This window comes from Fusarium redolens (assembly GCF_020744475.1).
Source record: "Fusarium redolens strain MPI-CAGE-AT-0023 chromosome Unknown BKA55scaffold_8, whole genome shotgun sequence".
Lineage (NCBI taxonomy): Eukaryota > Fungi > Ascomycota > Sordariomycetes > Hypocreales > Nectriaceae > Fusarium > Fusarium redolens.
Window position 1 is genome coordinate 1,708,938 of NW_025763671.1, and position 16,238 is coordinate 1,725,175.

Consider the following 16,238-nt stretch of genomic DNA (forward strand, 5'->3'; position numbering starts at 1 on the left):
AGCATATCGGTAGCAATGCCATGAATAGATAAGATTTAAAAAAAATCACTTGTATTGTACAGTTGAGTCTGGATCTATACGTGTCTTAAGGGTGGCCAAATCCTTTCTAGATGACCAACTCATACCAGCCATTTTCCTATCTCTAAAACACGCTCCCAAGGAGACTAAGGAGCCCCTGTTTAGATGTAATCTAAATAGATAATTCCTTGCTGCATTTACAGCTCATCACGTCCACTGGCCTTGACAACACCGTCCTTCTCGTTGTCAATGGACTTATCAGTGACACCCTCAGTAACGCCTTCGGAGCCCTTCCAGCCAAGGGCCTTGAGACGCTCAGACAGATGGGGGTGAGAGAAGTGGTAGCTGGCATAAATCCAATCGGCGTCCATGGTGCTAAGGTTCTGGATCTGGAGCTTGAGGAGAGAGCGGGCAAGCTGCTCGGGGTAACCAAGCTGCTTAGCGAAGGCATCGGCCTGGAACTCGAACTTGCGGCTGACGATGTGCATAAGCAGGTTGATGACAAGATCCATAGGAGCAAGAGCATCAGAGAAGAGAATGAAACCAATGATGATGGGGTGCTGCTTGAGGAAACCGAACGAGGAGTACAGAGAGTGGTTGTTGATGAAAACAGAGAAGAGGAGGAAGATGTAGAAAGTGTGAGCCTGGATTTGAGTTAGCTTTAGTAATAAATTGACGAGAATTCATGCACTTACCTGAGAGATACCGAACAGGCTGGTCGTGTGACCAAGCTTCCAGTGACCCAATTCGTGAGCAAGAACAGCAACAACCTCATCAGGCTCGCTCTTCTCAATGAGAGTATCGTAGATGACGATGTGCTTCTTCCAGGGGAGACCAAAGAAATAGGCGTTGGAGTGGGCGCTTCGCTTGCTTCCATCAATGACATAGAGCTCGTGGAGAGGGAACTTGAGGCTAGCAGCGAGAGCTTCAACCTTTGTCTTGAGCTCACCATCCTCGAGAGGAGACAGTTTGTTGAACAGGGGCAGGATAGCAACGGGGTAGATGGTGATCATGAAGACCTGGAGAGCAATGACGAAGAGCCACAGGTAGTAGAAGAACTGGTTACCAGTCTTCTGGATGATCTTGAGGAAACCAGCGAGGAAAGGAGGCGCGAGAACGAAGGTGAGAGCCTGGGTCTTGATGAGATCGGTGACGAAGAGCTTGGGCGTCTGCTTGTTGAAACCGAACTTCTCCTCAAGGACGAAAGTCTGATAAATCGAAGAAGGAAGACGAAGAAGCTGGCTAATAACGGCGAAAGTCAAGACAAAGACGATAGTATGGCTGATCTCTCCAGTGAAGCGCGCAGGAGCCCATTTAAGAAGAAGATCACCAGTCCAGGACCACAGCTTAGGAAGGACATCGAAGTGCATGAAGGCGAGATTCTGAACCTGAGAGTAGAGACCGTTGATGATTTCAAACTTTGCCTTGGCGCGACCGTAGGCTTGAGACTTGTCGAATACTTCCTGGGAGACTTCCTTGGAGAGGACGGCGGGGGGACTGGTTTTCTGGAGGACGCGGTATTGACGGAGAGTGAGGAACGATTCGAAGAGGTATTGGCTTACGGAGAAGCCCATGATGAGCTTCTTCCATGGGAAGAGCGGGCGATCGAGGAAGCGCGCGAGGCGCTGCTGAAGTTAGTATCCATTGAACTAATTGGAGGATTCAATTGTGTTTAGGGTATAGTTGATATTAACTTACCTGAAGGAAATCCATGGTTGCGGTGCTGTTGATGAACCGGAAACCTGGGGTTGTAGTTGTAAGAACGAAGCTATGCTACCTAATGCGTCCCCGTTGCGCGGCTTATCAAAGTGGGATGGATGGATAGAGTAGATCTGGCCTAACACATGTCGGCGGTGATATTCCCCGATATCCCGATGTGGTAATCCGACAGAATACGACATAAGAGCACACTACCTACAGTAATACAGCAGTAGATGTCATACTCTTGAACGTCATGAATTGAGTGATTCAATTGCCGTGGCGCGAATCATTTACATGTGTAATTGTTGCACACTTCACACATGTCTCACATCAAAAGAAGACAATTCAAGTAGAGCGAGGCATGAATGCTCGAATAATCCACAAGCTACGACAATACATCTTACACGCAACAGCGAAGCAGCAACAACAAACAGCAACAAAAAAGCATCTCTAGCAAGTAGCCCAACCAGTAGCCAACTACACAAGATCCTTACTCTTTCGGTACGCGTGAAGCCATCATCACGCCCCCAAAAGCTACGACTCCCCAGGTCTGCGCCCGATACAAGATAGCCAAGACCATCAAGTTCACAGCGGAAAAACATATTCAGATGAAAGCTGGGGAGTCTCCTCTTGACACTGGCTCCAGTTTGAGCCCCCTCCTGAGTGGCCTCCTAGTGCCCGTTTGTCGCCGCCGAAGGAACCGGCTGAGGGGGACGTTCAGGGCCATAGGCCACTGGCGTTCCTTGCTCGTTGCCTTGTGGTTCCTCCTCTGTATCGTCGTCGAACTCGCTAAGTTCTTCTTCCTCGCCCTCCTCGTCGGAATAGTCGCTTTCGTCTCCTTCGTTTCCTCCGTGACTGTCGGAGTAACCGCTTTCGACGGTGTTGGACATTCCAGGCGGTACCCTACGTCCTTGTTGCTGCATTTGCTGGATGATGCTCATGAGCTTCTCGGTCTTCTTCTCGGCGGTTTCTGTCTTCTTCTTCCAGTCCTGGCGCTCTTCGGCCATGCGGATGATGTTGGCAGCTGTCGCCTCCTTCTGTCGCTTCAGGGCTTCGTTCTCCTTCTCTAACCGCTTGCCCTTCTTCGACATATCCTCCATCTCTTTGCGGAATGATAAGAACAAGTCGTTACTGTTGTTCAAGGTATCCTCCACCTGCTGTGCCATTAGTCAACATGCCGAACTATCTTATCCAAGTCCACCCACCTGCTTAAACTTATCAACGTAAACATTAAGCTGATTCCTCAGCTCAGTTTCTGTTTTGGTAAACGCCTGAACTTGCGCTTGTAGATGCCGGGCCTTCGTCGATTCCCCTTCTGCGTTCTTCTTCTCCCGTTCGTATCGCGCCATATGGTACTGTACTTCGAGTTCCTTGGTGCGCATTAACGAGTGGAAATGCAGTTCTCGTAACTCGTATTGCTCAATGAATGATTTGAAGCGAATTCGGAAACTGTAAACAAAAGGTAAGCGGAGTTCTGTGTAAAAGAATGGTTGGACTGACAGTTCGTCGACTTCCATATCTACGACTTGCTTCTTCGGAGTATCTTTCTCTTCCTGATATCCATCGAGTTTTGTCAGGAGTGTAGCATACTTTTCGTCCCAGTGAGCGTTGTTCCGTTTCTGTGTCGTCTGAAGCTCCTTATTCTCATTCTGCGGATCAAAGTTAGCCAACGCCTCTCGGTCCGTCCTCTCGCACAAACCTTCATCTTGTTGTTGTCCCGCTGGAGCTCGCGACATAACTTTTCCAACTTCTCTTTAAGGCCGACCGTCTTATTAAGCTCCGTACGGCTCGCATCTCTCTCCTTTTGTAAAGTGTCCCCGCGGCGCTTGTTCTTCTGATTTTCACGCTCCAATCGTCGCATATCAGCCAAGAGTTCACTAGACCGCTTGGTGAGGTGGTCGATTTTCTGCATGTTGTCCATCTTGGATACCTGCTGGAGGAGATCCCGATTCGCTCTCTTCACTTCACGTTCTGTACCATCCACGTATCAGTATCATCGTTCCGAATCGATGGGAGGCTGCCGCTTGCAGACGACGAGGGCGAGACGCACCAATCTCCAGCTCTTGCTCCTTATCTCCCGCAGCATCCTGCTCCAGCTGGGATATCCGCGCATGGAGCAGACGCGATGCCTCGTTGTTATCCATTCCTTTCTTTCCTTTGCCTTTCTTGGTAGGTGAATGAGCGTGTCCCTCATGCCCGTTGGCTACAGGAGCATCCACCTGGCTGGCAGGCATCGCCGACGAAGCTACGATGGGCCAAGGTAGCGACGGCAATCGTTCAGGCGGGGGTCACGAGGTCAGGAAAAGCCGGGGGCATCGAAGCGGGATGTATCGTCGTCAATCGTGGGTGGGATGTTCGTCGCCAGGTGAGGGGTTGAAGTTGTGATAACGAGAGAATGATACTCAAAACACTATTCGGTATCGGCTGAGATGCGAGAAGATGCTGTTAGTCGGGTTCACGCAAGAATTGTCGCCAGCCATGCACTCGCAGCGCAGAGGCACGTTGAGTGTTTGAGGAGGGAATATCTTCGTACCTCGATTGGCTTTGTCCGTATGATGATAGCAATCGACACCAACGCTGAGTAACGACAACAGTACGACCTTTATGAATTCTGGAAGGAGACAGCGTGGAGTCAGGGTTCGTTGGACATAGAATAATACAGTCGCTAACGTGTGACAAGATGGAGGGCTCATGGAGGATAGGTTTTGCCATGGACCTTTGTGGTGACTATGTTGGTAATTGCTAAGTTGCTAACAGAATCTGGTGGACATCTCGGGTCGCTCAGTTAGTGCTTCAATTGACACTAATGCGGCTTTAGAGGCCTTTGGCGCTATCCCACAGTGGCCTCTCACTGAGTAGTGTCCACTGGCCACCCACAATTACGGCATATCCTTGGCACTGACGTGGGCTTGAACCCGGCCATTCCATTAGATACTGCTGGGGTTACAAAGCAGACCTTTTCGGGGCGAATCGTTCCGGCGTCATTACATGCATCAAAATCTCCGGTGACTGTTTAACGACAACTTTAACCTTTTCATATAGTTTTGCATATCCGCGATTGTACACTATTTCTTTGATCTTATTGTATTATTAATTCTCTTATTGTTTGTCATAAATCTCTGCTACAATGCTTCGTAACGCCGCTGCCGGCGCTCGAAAGGCCGTCACGGAGCTTTCACAATTTCCTAAGCCCGGCGAGAAGCTTCATGGCTTCACCCTTGTTCGATCCAAGCATGTTCCTGAGCTTGAGTTAACGGCTCTTCACCTGCAGCATGACAAGACAGGAGCCGATTATCTGCACATCGCCCGCGACGACAGCAACAATGTCTTCTCTATCGGCTTCAAGACGAACCCTCCGGATGATACTGGTATTCCTCACATTCTAGAGCACACGACACTATGCGGTAGCGAAAAGTACGACTTGCCTTGAGATAGACATAGAAGCAGGGAATGCTGACTGTCTATAGATATCCCATTCGCGACCCTTTCTTCAAGATGCTTCCTCGAACACTATCGAACTTCATGAACGCGTTCACGGCATCGGACCATACTTTCTACCCCTTCGCGACGACCAACGCGCAGGACTTCAAGAACCTCATGTCCGTGTACCTTGACTCGACATTGCACCCGCTCCTCAAGAAGTCCGACTTTACCCAGGAGGGTTGGCGAATTGGTCCCGAGAACCCCCTTGCTGAGGATGAGGCCAGCAAGAAGTTGGTATTCAAGGGCGTCGTCTACAATGAGATGAAGGGCCAGATGTCGGATGCTGGATATCTTTACTACATTCGATTCCACGATCATATCTTCCCAGACATCAACAACTCCGGTGGCGACCCTCAGAAGATCACAGACCTGACATACGAGCAACTGCGAAAGTTCCACGCGGAACACTACCACCCCAGCAACGCCAAGGTCTTCACTTATGGTGATATGCCCCTGATCGACCACTTGCAGCAAGTCGATGCTCAGCTCCAGGCTTTCGAGAAGATCCAGGGTGACAAGCAGATTCACGAACCCGTTACACTGAACGGCCCCAAGGAAGTTACTCTGTACGGACCACTTGATCCTCTTGTCGATCCTGATCGTCAGTATAAGACCTCTGTGTCATGGATCATGGGTGACACCACAGATGTTCTGGAGTCTTTCTCTCTGGCCCTCCTCTCGACTCTCTTGATGGATGGTTATGGTTCTCCCCTGTACCGAGGTCTCGTTGAAGCTGGCATGGGCGCTGATTGGAGCCCCAACGCTGGATATGATAGCTCCGCCAAGAAGGGAATTTTCTCCATCGGTCTCACTGGTGTTCAGGAGGGTGATGTAACTAAGCTCAAGGAGAAGGTTCAGCAGATCTTGAGGGAAGTCCGAGAGAAGGGTTTTGACAAGACCAAGATCGACGGGTCCCTCCACCAGCTGGAGTTATCACTCAAGCATAAGACTGCCAACTTTGGATTCTCTATGTTGAACCGACTCAAGCCCAAGTGGTTCAATGGTGTTGACCCCTTTGACTCATTGGCTTGGAATGACACCATCAATGGTTTCCAAGCTAAGATGGCTGAGGGAAACTACCTGGAGGGTCTCATTGACAAGTATTTGCTTAACGATAACACTTTGACATTCACCATGGCCCCTTCAACCACCTACAGTGAGGATCTTGTCAAGGAGGAACAGGAGCGACTTTCTATCAGAATCCAGGCAGCGATCAAGGAGGCCGGCAGTGAAGAGAACGCCCGAAAGCATTTCGAGAAACAAGAGCAGGATTTGCTGGTTGAGCAAAACAAGACCAACACTGAGGATCTTGGCTGTCTGCCCACTGTCCACGTCAAGGACATTCCCCGAAGCAAGGAGCCTGTGGTTGTGCGAGACGAAAACGCCAACGGTACCAAGATCCAGTGGCATGAGGCTCCTACAAACGGCTTGACTTACTTCCGTGCTATCAACACGTTGGAGAACTTGTCAGATGAGCTTCGCGAGCTGGTCCCCTTGTTCACAGACAGCATCATGCGTCTTGGTACCAAGGACTTGAACATGGAGCAGCTTGAAGACTTGATTAAGCTCAAGACTGGTGGTGTTTCCGTTGGTTACCACTGCACACCATCTCCCACCGATTTCCACGCTGCTAGTGAGGGTCTCATCTTCACCGGTATGGCCCTAGATCGCAACGTTCCTGTCATGTTTGATATCATCCAGAAGCTCGTTTTGGGAACCGATTTCGACAGCCCTGAGGCAGCTCTCAGAATTCGACAGCTGCTTCAGGCATCCGCTGACGGTGTTGTGAACGATATTGCATCCACTGGTCATCGATTCGCGATGGGCAGTGCCGAGTCTGGTCTTACCCGCTCTTCATGGCTTAGACAGCAAGTTTCCGGCCTCTCTCAGGTGCAGCTGGTGACTTCTTTGGCTAGCCGACCTGAGACAGACAAGCTTGAAGATGTTATCTCTAAGCTGAAGCAGATTCAGAGCATTGCACTTGCTGGTGGAAACCTGCGTACCGCAATTACCTGTGGTCCAGAGAGTGTTGCGGAGAACGGTGCTTCTCTGCAGAAGTTTGTGGGCAGCCTCTCTCGTGATCCTCTCGACCTTAAGAACCCCTCTCCCCGACAGCTTCCCAAGGATAGCAAGACCTTTTATCCTCTGCCTTACCAAGTCTACTACGGTGGTTTGTCACTACCTACTACATCATACACGGCGGCGGAGGGTGCACCTCTCCAGATCCTGTCACAGCTCCTTACACATAAGCACCTGCATCATGAAATCCGTGAAAAGGGTGGCGCATATGGTGGAGGTGCTTACTCTCGACCTCTTGATGGTCTTTTCGGTTTCTACTCTTACCGTGACCCCAACCCTCAAAACACACTGAGCATCATGCGCGGTGCTGGTAAATGGGCTGTTGACAAGAAGTGGTCAGACCGTGACCTCGAGGAGGCCAAGATCTCTGTGTTCCAAGGAGTTGATGCCCCCAAGTCTGTGAACCAGGAGGGTATGAGTCGATTCCTCTCCGGTATTACTGAGGAGATGAAGCAGAAGAAGCGTGAGCAGCTTCTTGACGTTACTAAGGACCAAGTGCGCGAGGTGGCACAGCGTTACCTCGTTGACGGACTGGCCAAGGGCGAAGACAGAGTCGCTTTCCTTGGAGAGAAGCAGTCCTGGGTTGACGGCGAATGGAAGATCCGCGAAATGGATGTCAACGGCGCCGAGTAAAGAAAAAAGATTATGAAGCTAATGACCTAGAGTTGGAAGCATCAGCATGCTAGAGGTTCGGATGAGCAATGAGCAGCTGGAGTTACAGCTGTATGATGGCGTGGACGATGAAGTGTAAATTACACAGATGAACAAAGCATAAATGACCCTCCTCACGTTGCCTCGCAGCGGAACTTTCCACCCATGTGAACACGAGGAATTTTGTGCCTCGTTACGCGTTCAGATACGATACATCTCTTTACCTATGCAATGGTACAGAGACCACAGAGCAACGCAAGAGCAGATACAGCCCCTCTTTTCTTTTCTGTCTATCTTGATTTCTGGAAGCTGCTTTCACCTTGGCATCTGTTGTGGAAACCTCGAGGCTGCGGAGCGAAAGCACCAAGTACGAGGAGTTCTATGATTGGAGACTGGGGAGATCGTGGAAGAAGGGAGTCAGTCGGTGTGATGGATGAAGAGAGGTGGTAGCTCGTTCTATCAGAGCCGGAGTCCTTGAGCGATGGATTTACTGGACTAAAGAGCAGAGTACATGCATGTGATGTGTTACAGAGCGGCCAACGTTGACAGACAGGCTATGCTGTATGACTGTTACAAATGCTCGGACGGAAGAATATGCCGATTCGTCTAATCGTATACGATGGATTATAGAGAGGCATTAAAAGGCTTTGTTGACTGTGTCCTTTTGATGGAGAACATGACGATGAAAGTGATATCCAGGGGTCAGTCAATGGTGCCTGACCGCGGAATAAGCTCCAGCCTTACGCGGTCCGTGGTCTTGTGCTTTGTTTATTTACTGAGGGAATTATTGGGTCTTTATGCTAAATACCAAGGACATGACGCTTACAACCCAAGGCCTGTGACTCTGACTCTGTCGGTCAAGAAACCTTCGAAAAGACCCGGAATGTAACGGGCTTCTATACTGGGAAATGCACATGCACGGGCTGCATGTATCTGTACATATTTTTGCATTTTTTCCAAGGTGTGGTGTCTTAGGTTAGTTGTTCCCGAGACTCTGGAAGTGTGTGAGACCAATGGGATATTCTACCGTCGTTGGGGCTTTTGGGTTTAGCGCGGGGTTTTCTTAGGCCTGTAGCTAGAATCGAGATGCGTTCATCCACCGCCAGTTGCAGTTGGAGATTATTTACGAGGTCAGGCCACGAATTGTGACTGTAATTGTGATGAATTGTCAACATAGGTTGTTGATAGAAATATATAGAGAGTTCAAGTATTTTATACAAAGATAATCAAGCTCAAGGCCATCAACTGCGCCACCGATTTCTGAATGTCCCCTGTAAGTACACGGTACGTACAGACTTTACTGCCCCTCTCGTCAACGTCACAGTGGAGGGTAAAAAATTCTCTCTCCATTCTTTCTTGGACCTGGACCTGGAACTCTTTAGACCTGCAAATGCAATTGTAACCTGCAACGGAAACGCGACCTCCACAATTTTCTTCGAATCAGCAAAGCCCAGACTAAACTCATCGACCTCTTTTTCTATCTTGGGCCAAGACTAGAGCCGACCAGATAAAAAGGCGGCCCCCCCATCCCCCATCAACTTTCTCTCCTCTTCGACAACTTGTCACGTTTATCACGACAATTTTATACTCTTCAACTGCTTCAACGCCACCGTTGATACAAACCGTTATCAACAAACTCACAACTTTGAGCACTTGAAAACTGCTCAAACCCTCACCAAACTCGACCCGCCTTTGGTCTCTAAAAGGCACCGCCTTCACCACGGCTCCTCCGGCCGTGAGCTTCGTCAGTGACAAAGATTTCAGCCTCTGCAAGCCCTCTCACATCATCAACGCGATCCCCCCTCCCGCTGCTATTGCTGCTCGACGATAAGCTCCTCGATCTCTCCGTCTTGCACGACTCTCGATCCGACTACACTCCCCCGTCGTTCTTCGACACCCGTCAGCTGCCGCATAGGAGGTACAAGGAGGTTCTTCCTCTCGCCGAGGAAGAGTCGAGGAGGCCTCGCCAGTCCACTGAGGGATCAGTCTGCTACCGCTCTCGACCGCCCTAACACCAGCTGAACCCATACGTTCAAGCTTCACTTCACCACATCTACTTTTCTACAAAGTCTCGTAATTCCAGTCCACGGACTCAATCCCTCTCTCAACTTCCCAACAAACCCCGCAACTGTTTGGGATATGGTTATGGCAACGGCTGTCCTCGACACCTACAATCATAATGTTAATCACCCTCATATCGCATTAAAGAAACCCCTACTTCAGGAGCCTCTTGAGCAATATGGCGTGATTACTCCAAAGCAACTCATCGGTCAGGCTCTCCACCAGCGTGTGGAGGCCATTGACCATGAGATGTGTGAGCCTGGCGACGAAGACACTTTCTTCGTTGCTGACCTCGGAGAGGTCTACCGCCAGCATCTTCGCTGGAAGAAGAATCTCCCTCGAGTCCGGCCCTTCTATGGTGAGTACAATCTCGAGACTATAGTGTGACACACACTGACAAGCACCAGCCGTCAAGTGCAACCCCGATCCCCAGATCATCAAGCTTCTGTCTGAACTCGGAACCGGCTTCGATTGTGCCTCCAAGACCGAGATTGAGCAGGTCCTGTCCGCAGGCCTCAGCCCCGACCGCATCATCTACGCCCAACCCTGCAAGACCAACTCGTATGTCCGATACGTCAAGTCTGTGGGCGTCAAACAGATGACCTTTGACAATGCCGATGAGCTCTACAAGATCGCCAAGCTTTACCCAGGAGCTGAGCTCTTCCTCCGCATCATGACCGATGACAGCGAGTCTCTGTGCCGCTTCAGCATGAAGTTCGGTGCTGCCATGGACACCACTGAGGGTCTCCTCGCTCTGGCCAAGGATCTTGGTCTCAACGTTGTTGGCGTCAGCTTCCACGTTGGATCTGGTGCCTCCGACCCTCTCGCTTTCTACAAGGCTGTTCGCGACGCGCACACCGTCTTCCAGCTGGCCCATGAGTTCGGCTTCAACATGCGCACCCTCGACGTTGGTGGTGGCTTCAGCGGCGACACCTTCGAGACCATGGCTGCCGTCCTCGGAGGCGCCCTCGATGAGTTCTTCCCGTCTCACAGCAACATCGAGATCATCGCCGAGCCAGGCCGATACTACGTTGCCACTGCCTTCACCATCGCCTGCAACATCATCGCTCGCCGAACTGTTGAGGACCCCACTCTCGATGGCAAGGGCTACATGCTCTACGTCAACGATGGTGTTTACGGCAACTTCTCAAACATCATGTTTGACCACCAGCAGCCTATCGCAAAGGTTCTCCGCGCCTCTGGAAAGACTCTCTTTGAGACCACCGCTGCCCATCCCACGCCTGAGGGTGAGGGCTTTGAGTACTCCGTTTGGGGTCCTACCTGCGATGGCATCGACCGCATCACCGAGAGCACCCGCTTCGACTCGATCCTTGATGTCGGCGACTGGCTGTACTTTGAGGACATGGGTGCCTACACAAAGTGCTCTGCCACTCAGTTCAACGGCTTCTCCAACGCCCACGACGTTATCTACGTCTGCAGCGAGCCTGGTGCCAAGGCCCTTCTTGGTTTGTGATTTTAATTAGACCAGATCTTGCACCTCAATGGCTAGCGAAAACATTTCTTTCGTATTCTCTTTGCAGAATCTTCTTGTCCGTATTTTTGAGACTCATCATGGGCCGATGATAATAGCAACACAAAAGTTGACAGTCGATGTTTAAAAACAAGAAAAAAGCTAAATAGACAGACATTAGACTACAATTAATTTCTGAACTGTCAATCTCATGCACCTCTGTAACGCCCCTTGCCAGACATCCTGTACGACGGTACCCGCATTTATTGTAAATCACAAGGTCACAGACTTTCTCAGAGACTTTTATTCGTCCACTAAATTTATGCATGTTTTAATCTCTGAGACCAAAATCAAATCGTTCTTATCTTAAATGAAAGCAGCTTTGCTGCTGTCAACTCCAAACTCCATGCATACTCCCTGCATGTCTGGTGGCCAATGCCACATACTGTACAGATTCATATCCCCGTGTTTTCATGAAAATCAATTAGTTTTTGTAGACGTCTTTGCTCTGTGCCGTTTGTCCCAGTTCATCTACGAACCACGGAAGAGAAATTGCATGTCCTGGGGGGTGAGCGATTCCATGGCCTTGTCGTCCGCGTTGACAGTGGAGTGAATCATGTTAGTCTTCTTCTCCTGAATCAACACCATTCGACTTTCGACAGAATCCTCGATACACAGGCGGGTGATCGTGCAGGGCCGGGTCTGTCCAATGCGATGGCATCGATCAGCCGACTGCCACTCAGCAGCTGGATTCCACCATCTATTTAATTGTTAGCAACAGCTCAAATAAGAATGCTCGCTTCAGATACTTACGGATCAACAATGAAGACTCGAGAGGCTTCGGTGAGGTTTAGTGCCACACCACCAGCTTTCAGGGAAACCAAGAAGCATTCAACGTCCACGTTGCTCATGAAATGCTCGATCGAGGCCTGTCGTTGAGCAGGAGTCATGCTACCATCAAGCATGACTGTAGTGATACCAGCCCGACGAAGACGCCACTCGATGAGCTGTAGCATGGTAGTGAACTGAGAAAAGATGATCGACTTGTGAGAGGCGTTGTCAGAGCGAAGTCTGTGTAGCTCATGGACAAGAAGTTCAATCTTGGATGAGGAGGTCCAGTTCTCCATCTTGATTCGGTTGATGATGGAGTTTTTCTTGACAAGATTCTCATCTTGCTCAATCTCTGGCTGTTCCAGATCAATCGAGAGGGGAATGTGACAACGGGGGCAATCAGGTTCATCAGTAGAGCGGACGTAGCTACCGACACAGGCTCTGCAAAAATCATGCTTACACCTGCTACGAATCGTGTCTTCGGCCGGCTCATCGCAGATGCAACAGACGAGCACGTTTTGTCCTCCTTCAGCGTTCTTCTTCAGGAGGAGATCAGGGTGGTCGGCAACTTGTCTCATCTGCATAATGAGGCCAAAAATGTTGGCGTAGTTGTTCAAGAGAACACCCTGGGCGACATACGTATCAAACTTGCGCTGGCCATTTGTCATGATACTGTTGGCGAAATCGTTCTCCTCTTCTCCAAAAAATTGTCGGTCAACATAGATCTCCTTGACGGGAAGCTCCATAGAGTCGGTGTGGTCTTTCTTGAGGCGACGCAACATGATGCGATCTGTCATCAAACGCAGGTTTTTAAAAGCCGTTGCGCCTAGGCCCCGATTCCCATGTTTCTGAATAGGGTTCAAAAGCTCTTGATTGAAGAGAGAAACATGCTGTACTCCCGGATGCTTGCACCCAGTGCAGCGACTGTGCTCGTCCATCGACCATTCGAGCGTGGAGCAAGGACACTGCTTGCAGAGATAGGACGCGAAGGTGTCGACTTGAAGGAAACGAACTAGAGAGAAGAACTCTCCAATGCGGTTCTGCAGAGGCGTGCCCGTCAGACACCATCGGAAGTTAGTCTTGAGAGCAAAGCATGCTTTGGCCGTCATGGTGGTTCGTGTCTTGATACAGTGTGCTTCGTCCAGAATAACTCGATGGAAATCGATCGCATGAATAGCACTCTTCTCCTTGTATATGCCATCTTTGCGCTTGAACCCCTTTTCCTGCTTGCGATAGACTGACTCGAGACTGTTGTACGACATCATGATAACGTCGAATTTCTTGAGTTCCTTCACCGTAATTCCCTTGGCTTTCTGGTTTGTTCCATGGAAAACAAATGTGTTCAAAGCGCCATCGGTGTAAGACTTGATCTCTTGCTGCCATTGCATGAGCGCAACAGGAGGCACGAGAACCAGCGACGGCTGCTTAGCGGGAAAATCGGACATAATGAGAGACACAGCCTGGATTGTCTTGCCTAATCCCATCTCATCGCCGAGCAAGCCACCTTTGTATTTTGCCTTCTCCATCTCCATCATCCAAGCAAGACCTTCAAGTTGGAATGGCTTGAGTTGGCGTGAAATTCTTTCCGGCTGTGTAGCCTTCCCAGCCTTGATCACTGGTTCCTTTTCCAGCTTGTCCCACATGCCTCTGATCTCAGGGTGGTTTTCTTCCAAACGCTCTCGTTCTCTGATGGCACGTCTGCTCATGCCCTGGTTCCTGAATGCCCTTCGGCTGTTGGCGATAGTCGCCAGATGGTCTCTGTTATCGGCCTCATCTGCCTCAGCATCGCTACTACTCAAGTCGATATAGCCATCATTGTTATCAGTCGCAAAGTCTGTAGACTCGGCATCACCCAGAGCGTTTTCCAGTGCATCGAGTTCATCACCCGACGGGCTCTCAACTTTCGCGGCTTTCGCTGCGGAGCGTACCGATGTCGTAGCAGTTGCCTTGCTACGGGGTACTGTACGTGTAATGGGACGTGCTGGCCGCTTTCCGGCCGCTTTTCTCGACATAGCCATTGGAACGTCTTCATCATCACTGGAGATGTATTGAGCTTCTTCCTTATCGCTAGCGTCATCGTCGGCAAAGGATTCATCCTCGTATGAGCTCAATGACGAACCGCTGTCCAGGTCGAGCCCTTGGGCAATCTCCGCATCCATGTCAATGTCCTCGTCATCTGAGTCGGCGATAACTTTAGGCTTTTTCGCTGGGCGACCACGCTTGGCGGTAGAGTCAGTCAATGTCGATGCTCGTTCTCGCTTGACAGAAGTCTGAGCGGGAGTGGTAAAGCTACTAGAGAGCGAAGGTCTGGTACTTCTTCGTAAGGGAAGTGATGATGATGCGGCACTAGATGCCTGCTTGAATTCTTCATCCTGGAGGCGACGAGCTACTTGAGCGTCCCGATAATTGTCAAAATCATCGTCGTCCGAGTCTTCAATCAGCATCCGACCCTTGGCCCTTGTTGAGTTCATAGAATATGCGCTATTGCGCAGACCTCTCTCGCGGTCAACAGGGCGAGAGGTAGAAGGAGCAGGAAGCTGGACTTCAAAGATAGTTGATTTATCATGATCGACTGCTGCCGGGGTTGGTACTTTGCTAGACGCAGGAGTTGAATAATCGCTCCCTGTATCTGGTTCTAGTGGCGTAGGAACTGATGATACCGACTCGCTCTCAATAACGGGTGCTTTGCTTGGGCGGCCACGTCGTTTAGTGGGAAGTGCGATGTCAGGAGTGGGAAATTGAGGCAGAGGTGATGCCTCAACTTCGGGGATACTCTTCCTAGGTCTTCCTCTTGGACGTGATCCAGAGGGGGCATCTTGCTGAATATCTACAGCTGGGGTGGGAATTGGCATAGATGAGGCAGCCTGACTTCTAGTCCTGGCTGAGCGGGTCATTCGATTAGAAGCAGTAGATGTATCTCTAGAAGCTAGAATGTGTGAGTGAGAAATAATAACCAGTTATGAAAACCAAAGACTTACCATCTGCTGTAGTGATGGGCGTACCCCGAGTGGAAGGGCGACCTCGAGGCATGTTGGTCCAGGAGGATGTTCTGCTGATTTGAATGCGATGTGCGGCGAGACGGCTTATCGCCCTCCGAATGGGACTCTTAAGTGCACAGCTACACGATGAAGGACAGAGAGTAAAAGTCTTTGATGGTGTTTTCTTTCGGGGAATTGAGGTCAAACGATGGGAGCCTGGTGGAAGGCAAAGGGCGGCAATTGAACCCCTGTCTGTTGGCAGCTCACTAATGCACAGCCGTGAATGCAGTGTTGGACAGTGACCGTGAATAGATACAAATTGATTGACTGCGGGCAACAACAAAAGACCAATCGCACAAACAAGCCACCGATATTGACAAAATTAGTTCAATGAGGTGAAAAAGACCCCAAACGGATGAATAATGAAAACGTGATGATGAAGGAAAAAGTCAGATAGAAGTTAAAGGCAAATCGCCACCAGCTCCTTTTTTCGGGGCGTTGCTCCCTGTTGATACCCCGATTCACGGTTCACAGTGTCGGAAGGAGCACCCCGCTACGCGCAGGCACGTGTCAGGGGCCAGGGGGTTTTGATTGTCGATCTGATTGGGGTGCATCGTTCCTGGCAGGATCGGGGACAGAAAAGATTGGTCAATCCCACTTACAAGAACCATTCACCATAGGTTGCATCATAGATTAAGAGTTCATCCACGGCTCATTATACAGCAAGGCTCATGCTGATAAAAACCTTGCTCCGTATAATACTAGTCTCTGCAGTTTGATCTCCTAATATGTTCTGAAACCCGCAGTATCCGATATTGCAAACGGCAGTAGATTGTCGCTGCGGTTTAATTCTGTACCCTGATGCTGGGATCTTCGATTTGCCACTTCAAGGGGCGATTTCATCACGTGACACGGTGTCAATCTCGTGAAAGAAAGCGTAAGCGGGAACGCCACTGCACGGCGCT

The 16,238-nt window shown here is 50.1% G+C and overlaps 5 protein-coding genes across 5 annotated transcripts; 2 read left to right on the forward strand and 3 right to left on the reverse strand.

Moving 5' to 3' along the window:
- Positions 1-34: 34 nt before the first annotated feature.
- On the reverse strand, positions 35-1,818 carry BKA55DRAFT_569021 (peptidase family M48-domain-containing protein). The gene is made up of 3 exons (XM_046192877.1): positions 1,717-1,818; positions 714-1,643; positions 35-662 (listed from the first exon to the last, which is right to left on the reverse strand). The coding sequence occupies exons 1-3, from the start codon at positions 1,729-1,731 to the stop codon at positions 216-218; spliced, it is 1,392 nt and encodes a 463-aa protein (XP_046049524.1). The 5' UTR covers positions 1,732-1,818; the 3' UTR covers positions 35-215.
- Positions 1,819-2,339: 521 nt separating this feature from the next.
- Positions 2,340-4,058, reverse strand: BKA55DRAFT_375309 (myosin-like coiled-coil protein-domain-containing protein). The gene is made up of 5 exons (XM_046185913.1): positions 3,770-4,058; positions 3,419-3,690; positions 3,220-3,368; positions 2,925-3,168; positions 2,340-2,873 (listed from the first exon to the last, which is right to left on the reverse strand). Exons 1-5 carry the CDS (start codon positions 3,951-3,953, stop codon positions 2,391-2,393), a joined length of 1,332 nt encoding a protein of 443 aa, XP_046049525.1. The 5' UTR covers positions 3,954-4,058; the 3' UTR covers positions 2,340-2,390.
- A 788-nt stretch (positions 4,059-4,846) lies between these two features.
- On the forward strand, positions 4,847-8,032 carry BKA55DRAFT_511305 (Metalloenzyme, LuxS/M16 peptidase-like protein; the record flags this gene model as incomplete). The annotated part of the gene is made up of 3 exons (XM_046187694.1): positions 4,847-5,133; positions 5,187-7,910; positions 7,945-8,032. The coding sequence occupies 3 exons, from the start codon at positions 4,847-4,849 to the stop codon at positions 8,030-8,032; spliced, it is 3,099 nt and encodes a 1,032-aa protein (XP_046049526.1).
- A 2,039-nt stretch (positions 8,033-10,071) lies between these two features.
- On the forward strand, positions 10,072-11,467 carry BKA55DRAFT_511703 (pyridoxal-dependent decarboxylase; the record flags this gene model as incomplete). The annotated part of the gene is made up of 2 exons (XM_046187734.1): positions 10,072-10,351; positions 10,401-11,467. 2 exons carry the CDS (start codon positions 10,072-10,074, stop codon positions 11,465-11,467), a joined length of 1,347 nt encoding a protein of 448 aa, XP_046049527.1.
- Positions 11,468-11,995: 528 nt separating this feature from the next.
- On the reverse strand, positions 11,996-15,325 carry BKA55DRAFT_511659 (SNF2 family N-terminal domain-containing protein; the record flags this gene model as incomplete). The annotated part of the gene is made up of 3 exons (XM_046187731.1): positions 11,996-12,224; positions 12,278-15,221; positions 15,274-15,325. The coding sequence occupies 3 exons, from the start codon at positions 15,323-15,325 to the stop codon at positions 11,996-11,998; spliced, it is 3,225 nt and encodes a 1,074-aa protein (XP_046049528.1).
- Between the last annotated feature and the right edge of the window lie 913 nt (positions 15,326-16,238).

Bases quoted from the DNA above. Each gene is read 5' to 3' on its own strand.
- BKA55DRAFT_375309 (XM_046185913.1), bottom strand. From the start codon at position 3,953: ATGCCTGCCAGCCAGGTGGATGCTCCTGTAGCCAACGGGCATGAGGGA. The intron at 3,369-3,418 runs GTTTGTGCGAGA...TTTGATCCGCAG, and splicing joins GGGACAACAACAAGATGAAG to AATGAGAATAAGGAGCTTCA. The intron at 3,169-3,219 runs GTCAGTCCAACC...TTTTGTTTACAG, and splicing joins GATATGGAAGTCGACGAACT to TTTCCGAATTCGCTTCAAAT.
- BKA55DRAFT_569021 (XM_046192877.1), bottom strand. The intron at 663-713 runs GTAAGTGCATGA...ACTCAAATCCAG, and splicing joins GCCTGTTCGGTATCTCTCAG to GCTCACACTTTCTACATCTT.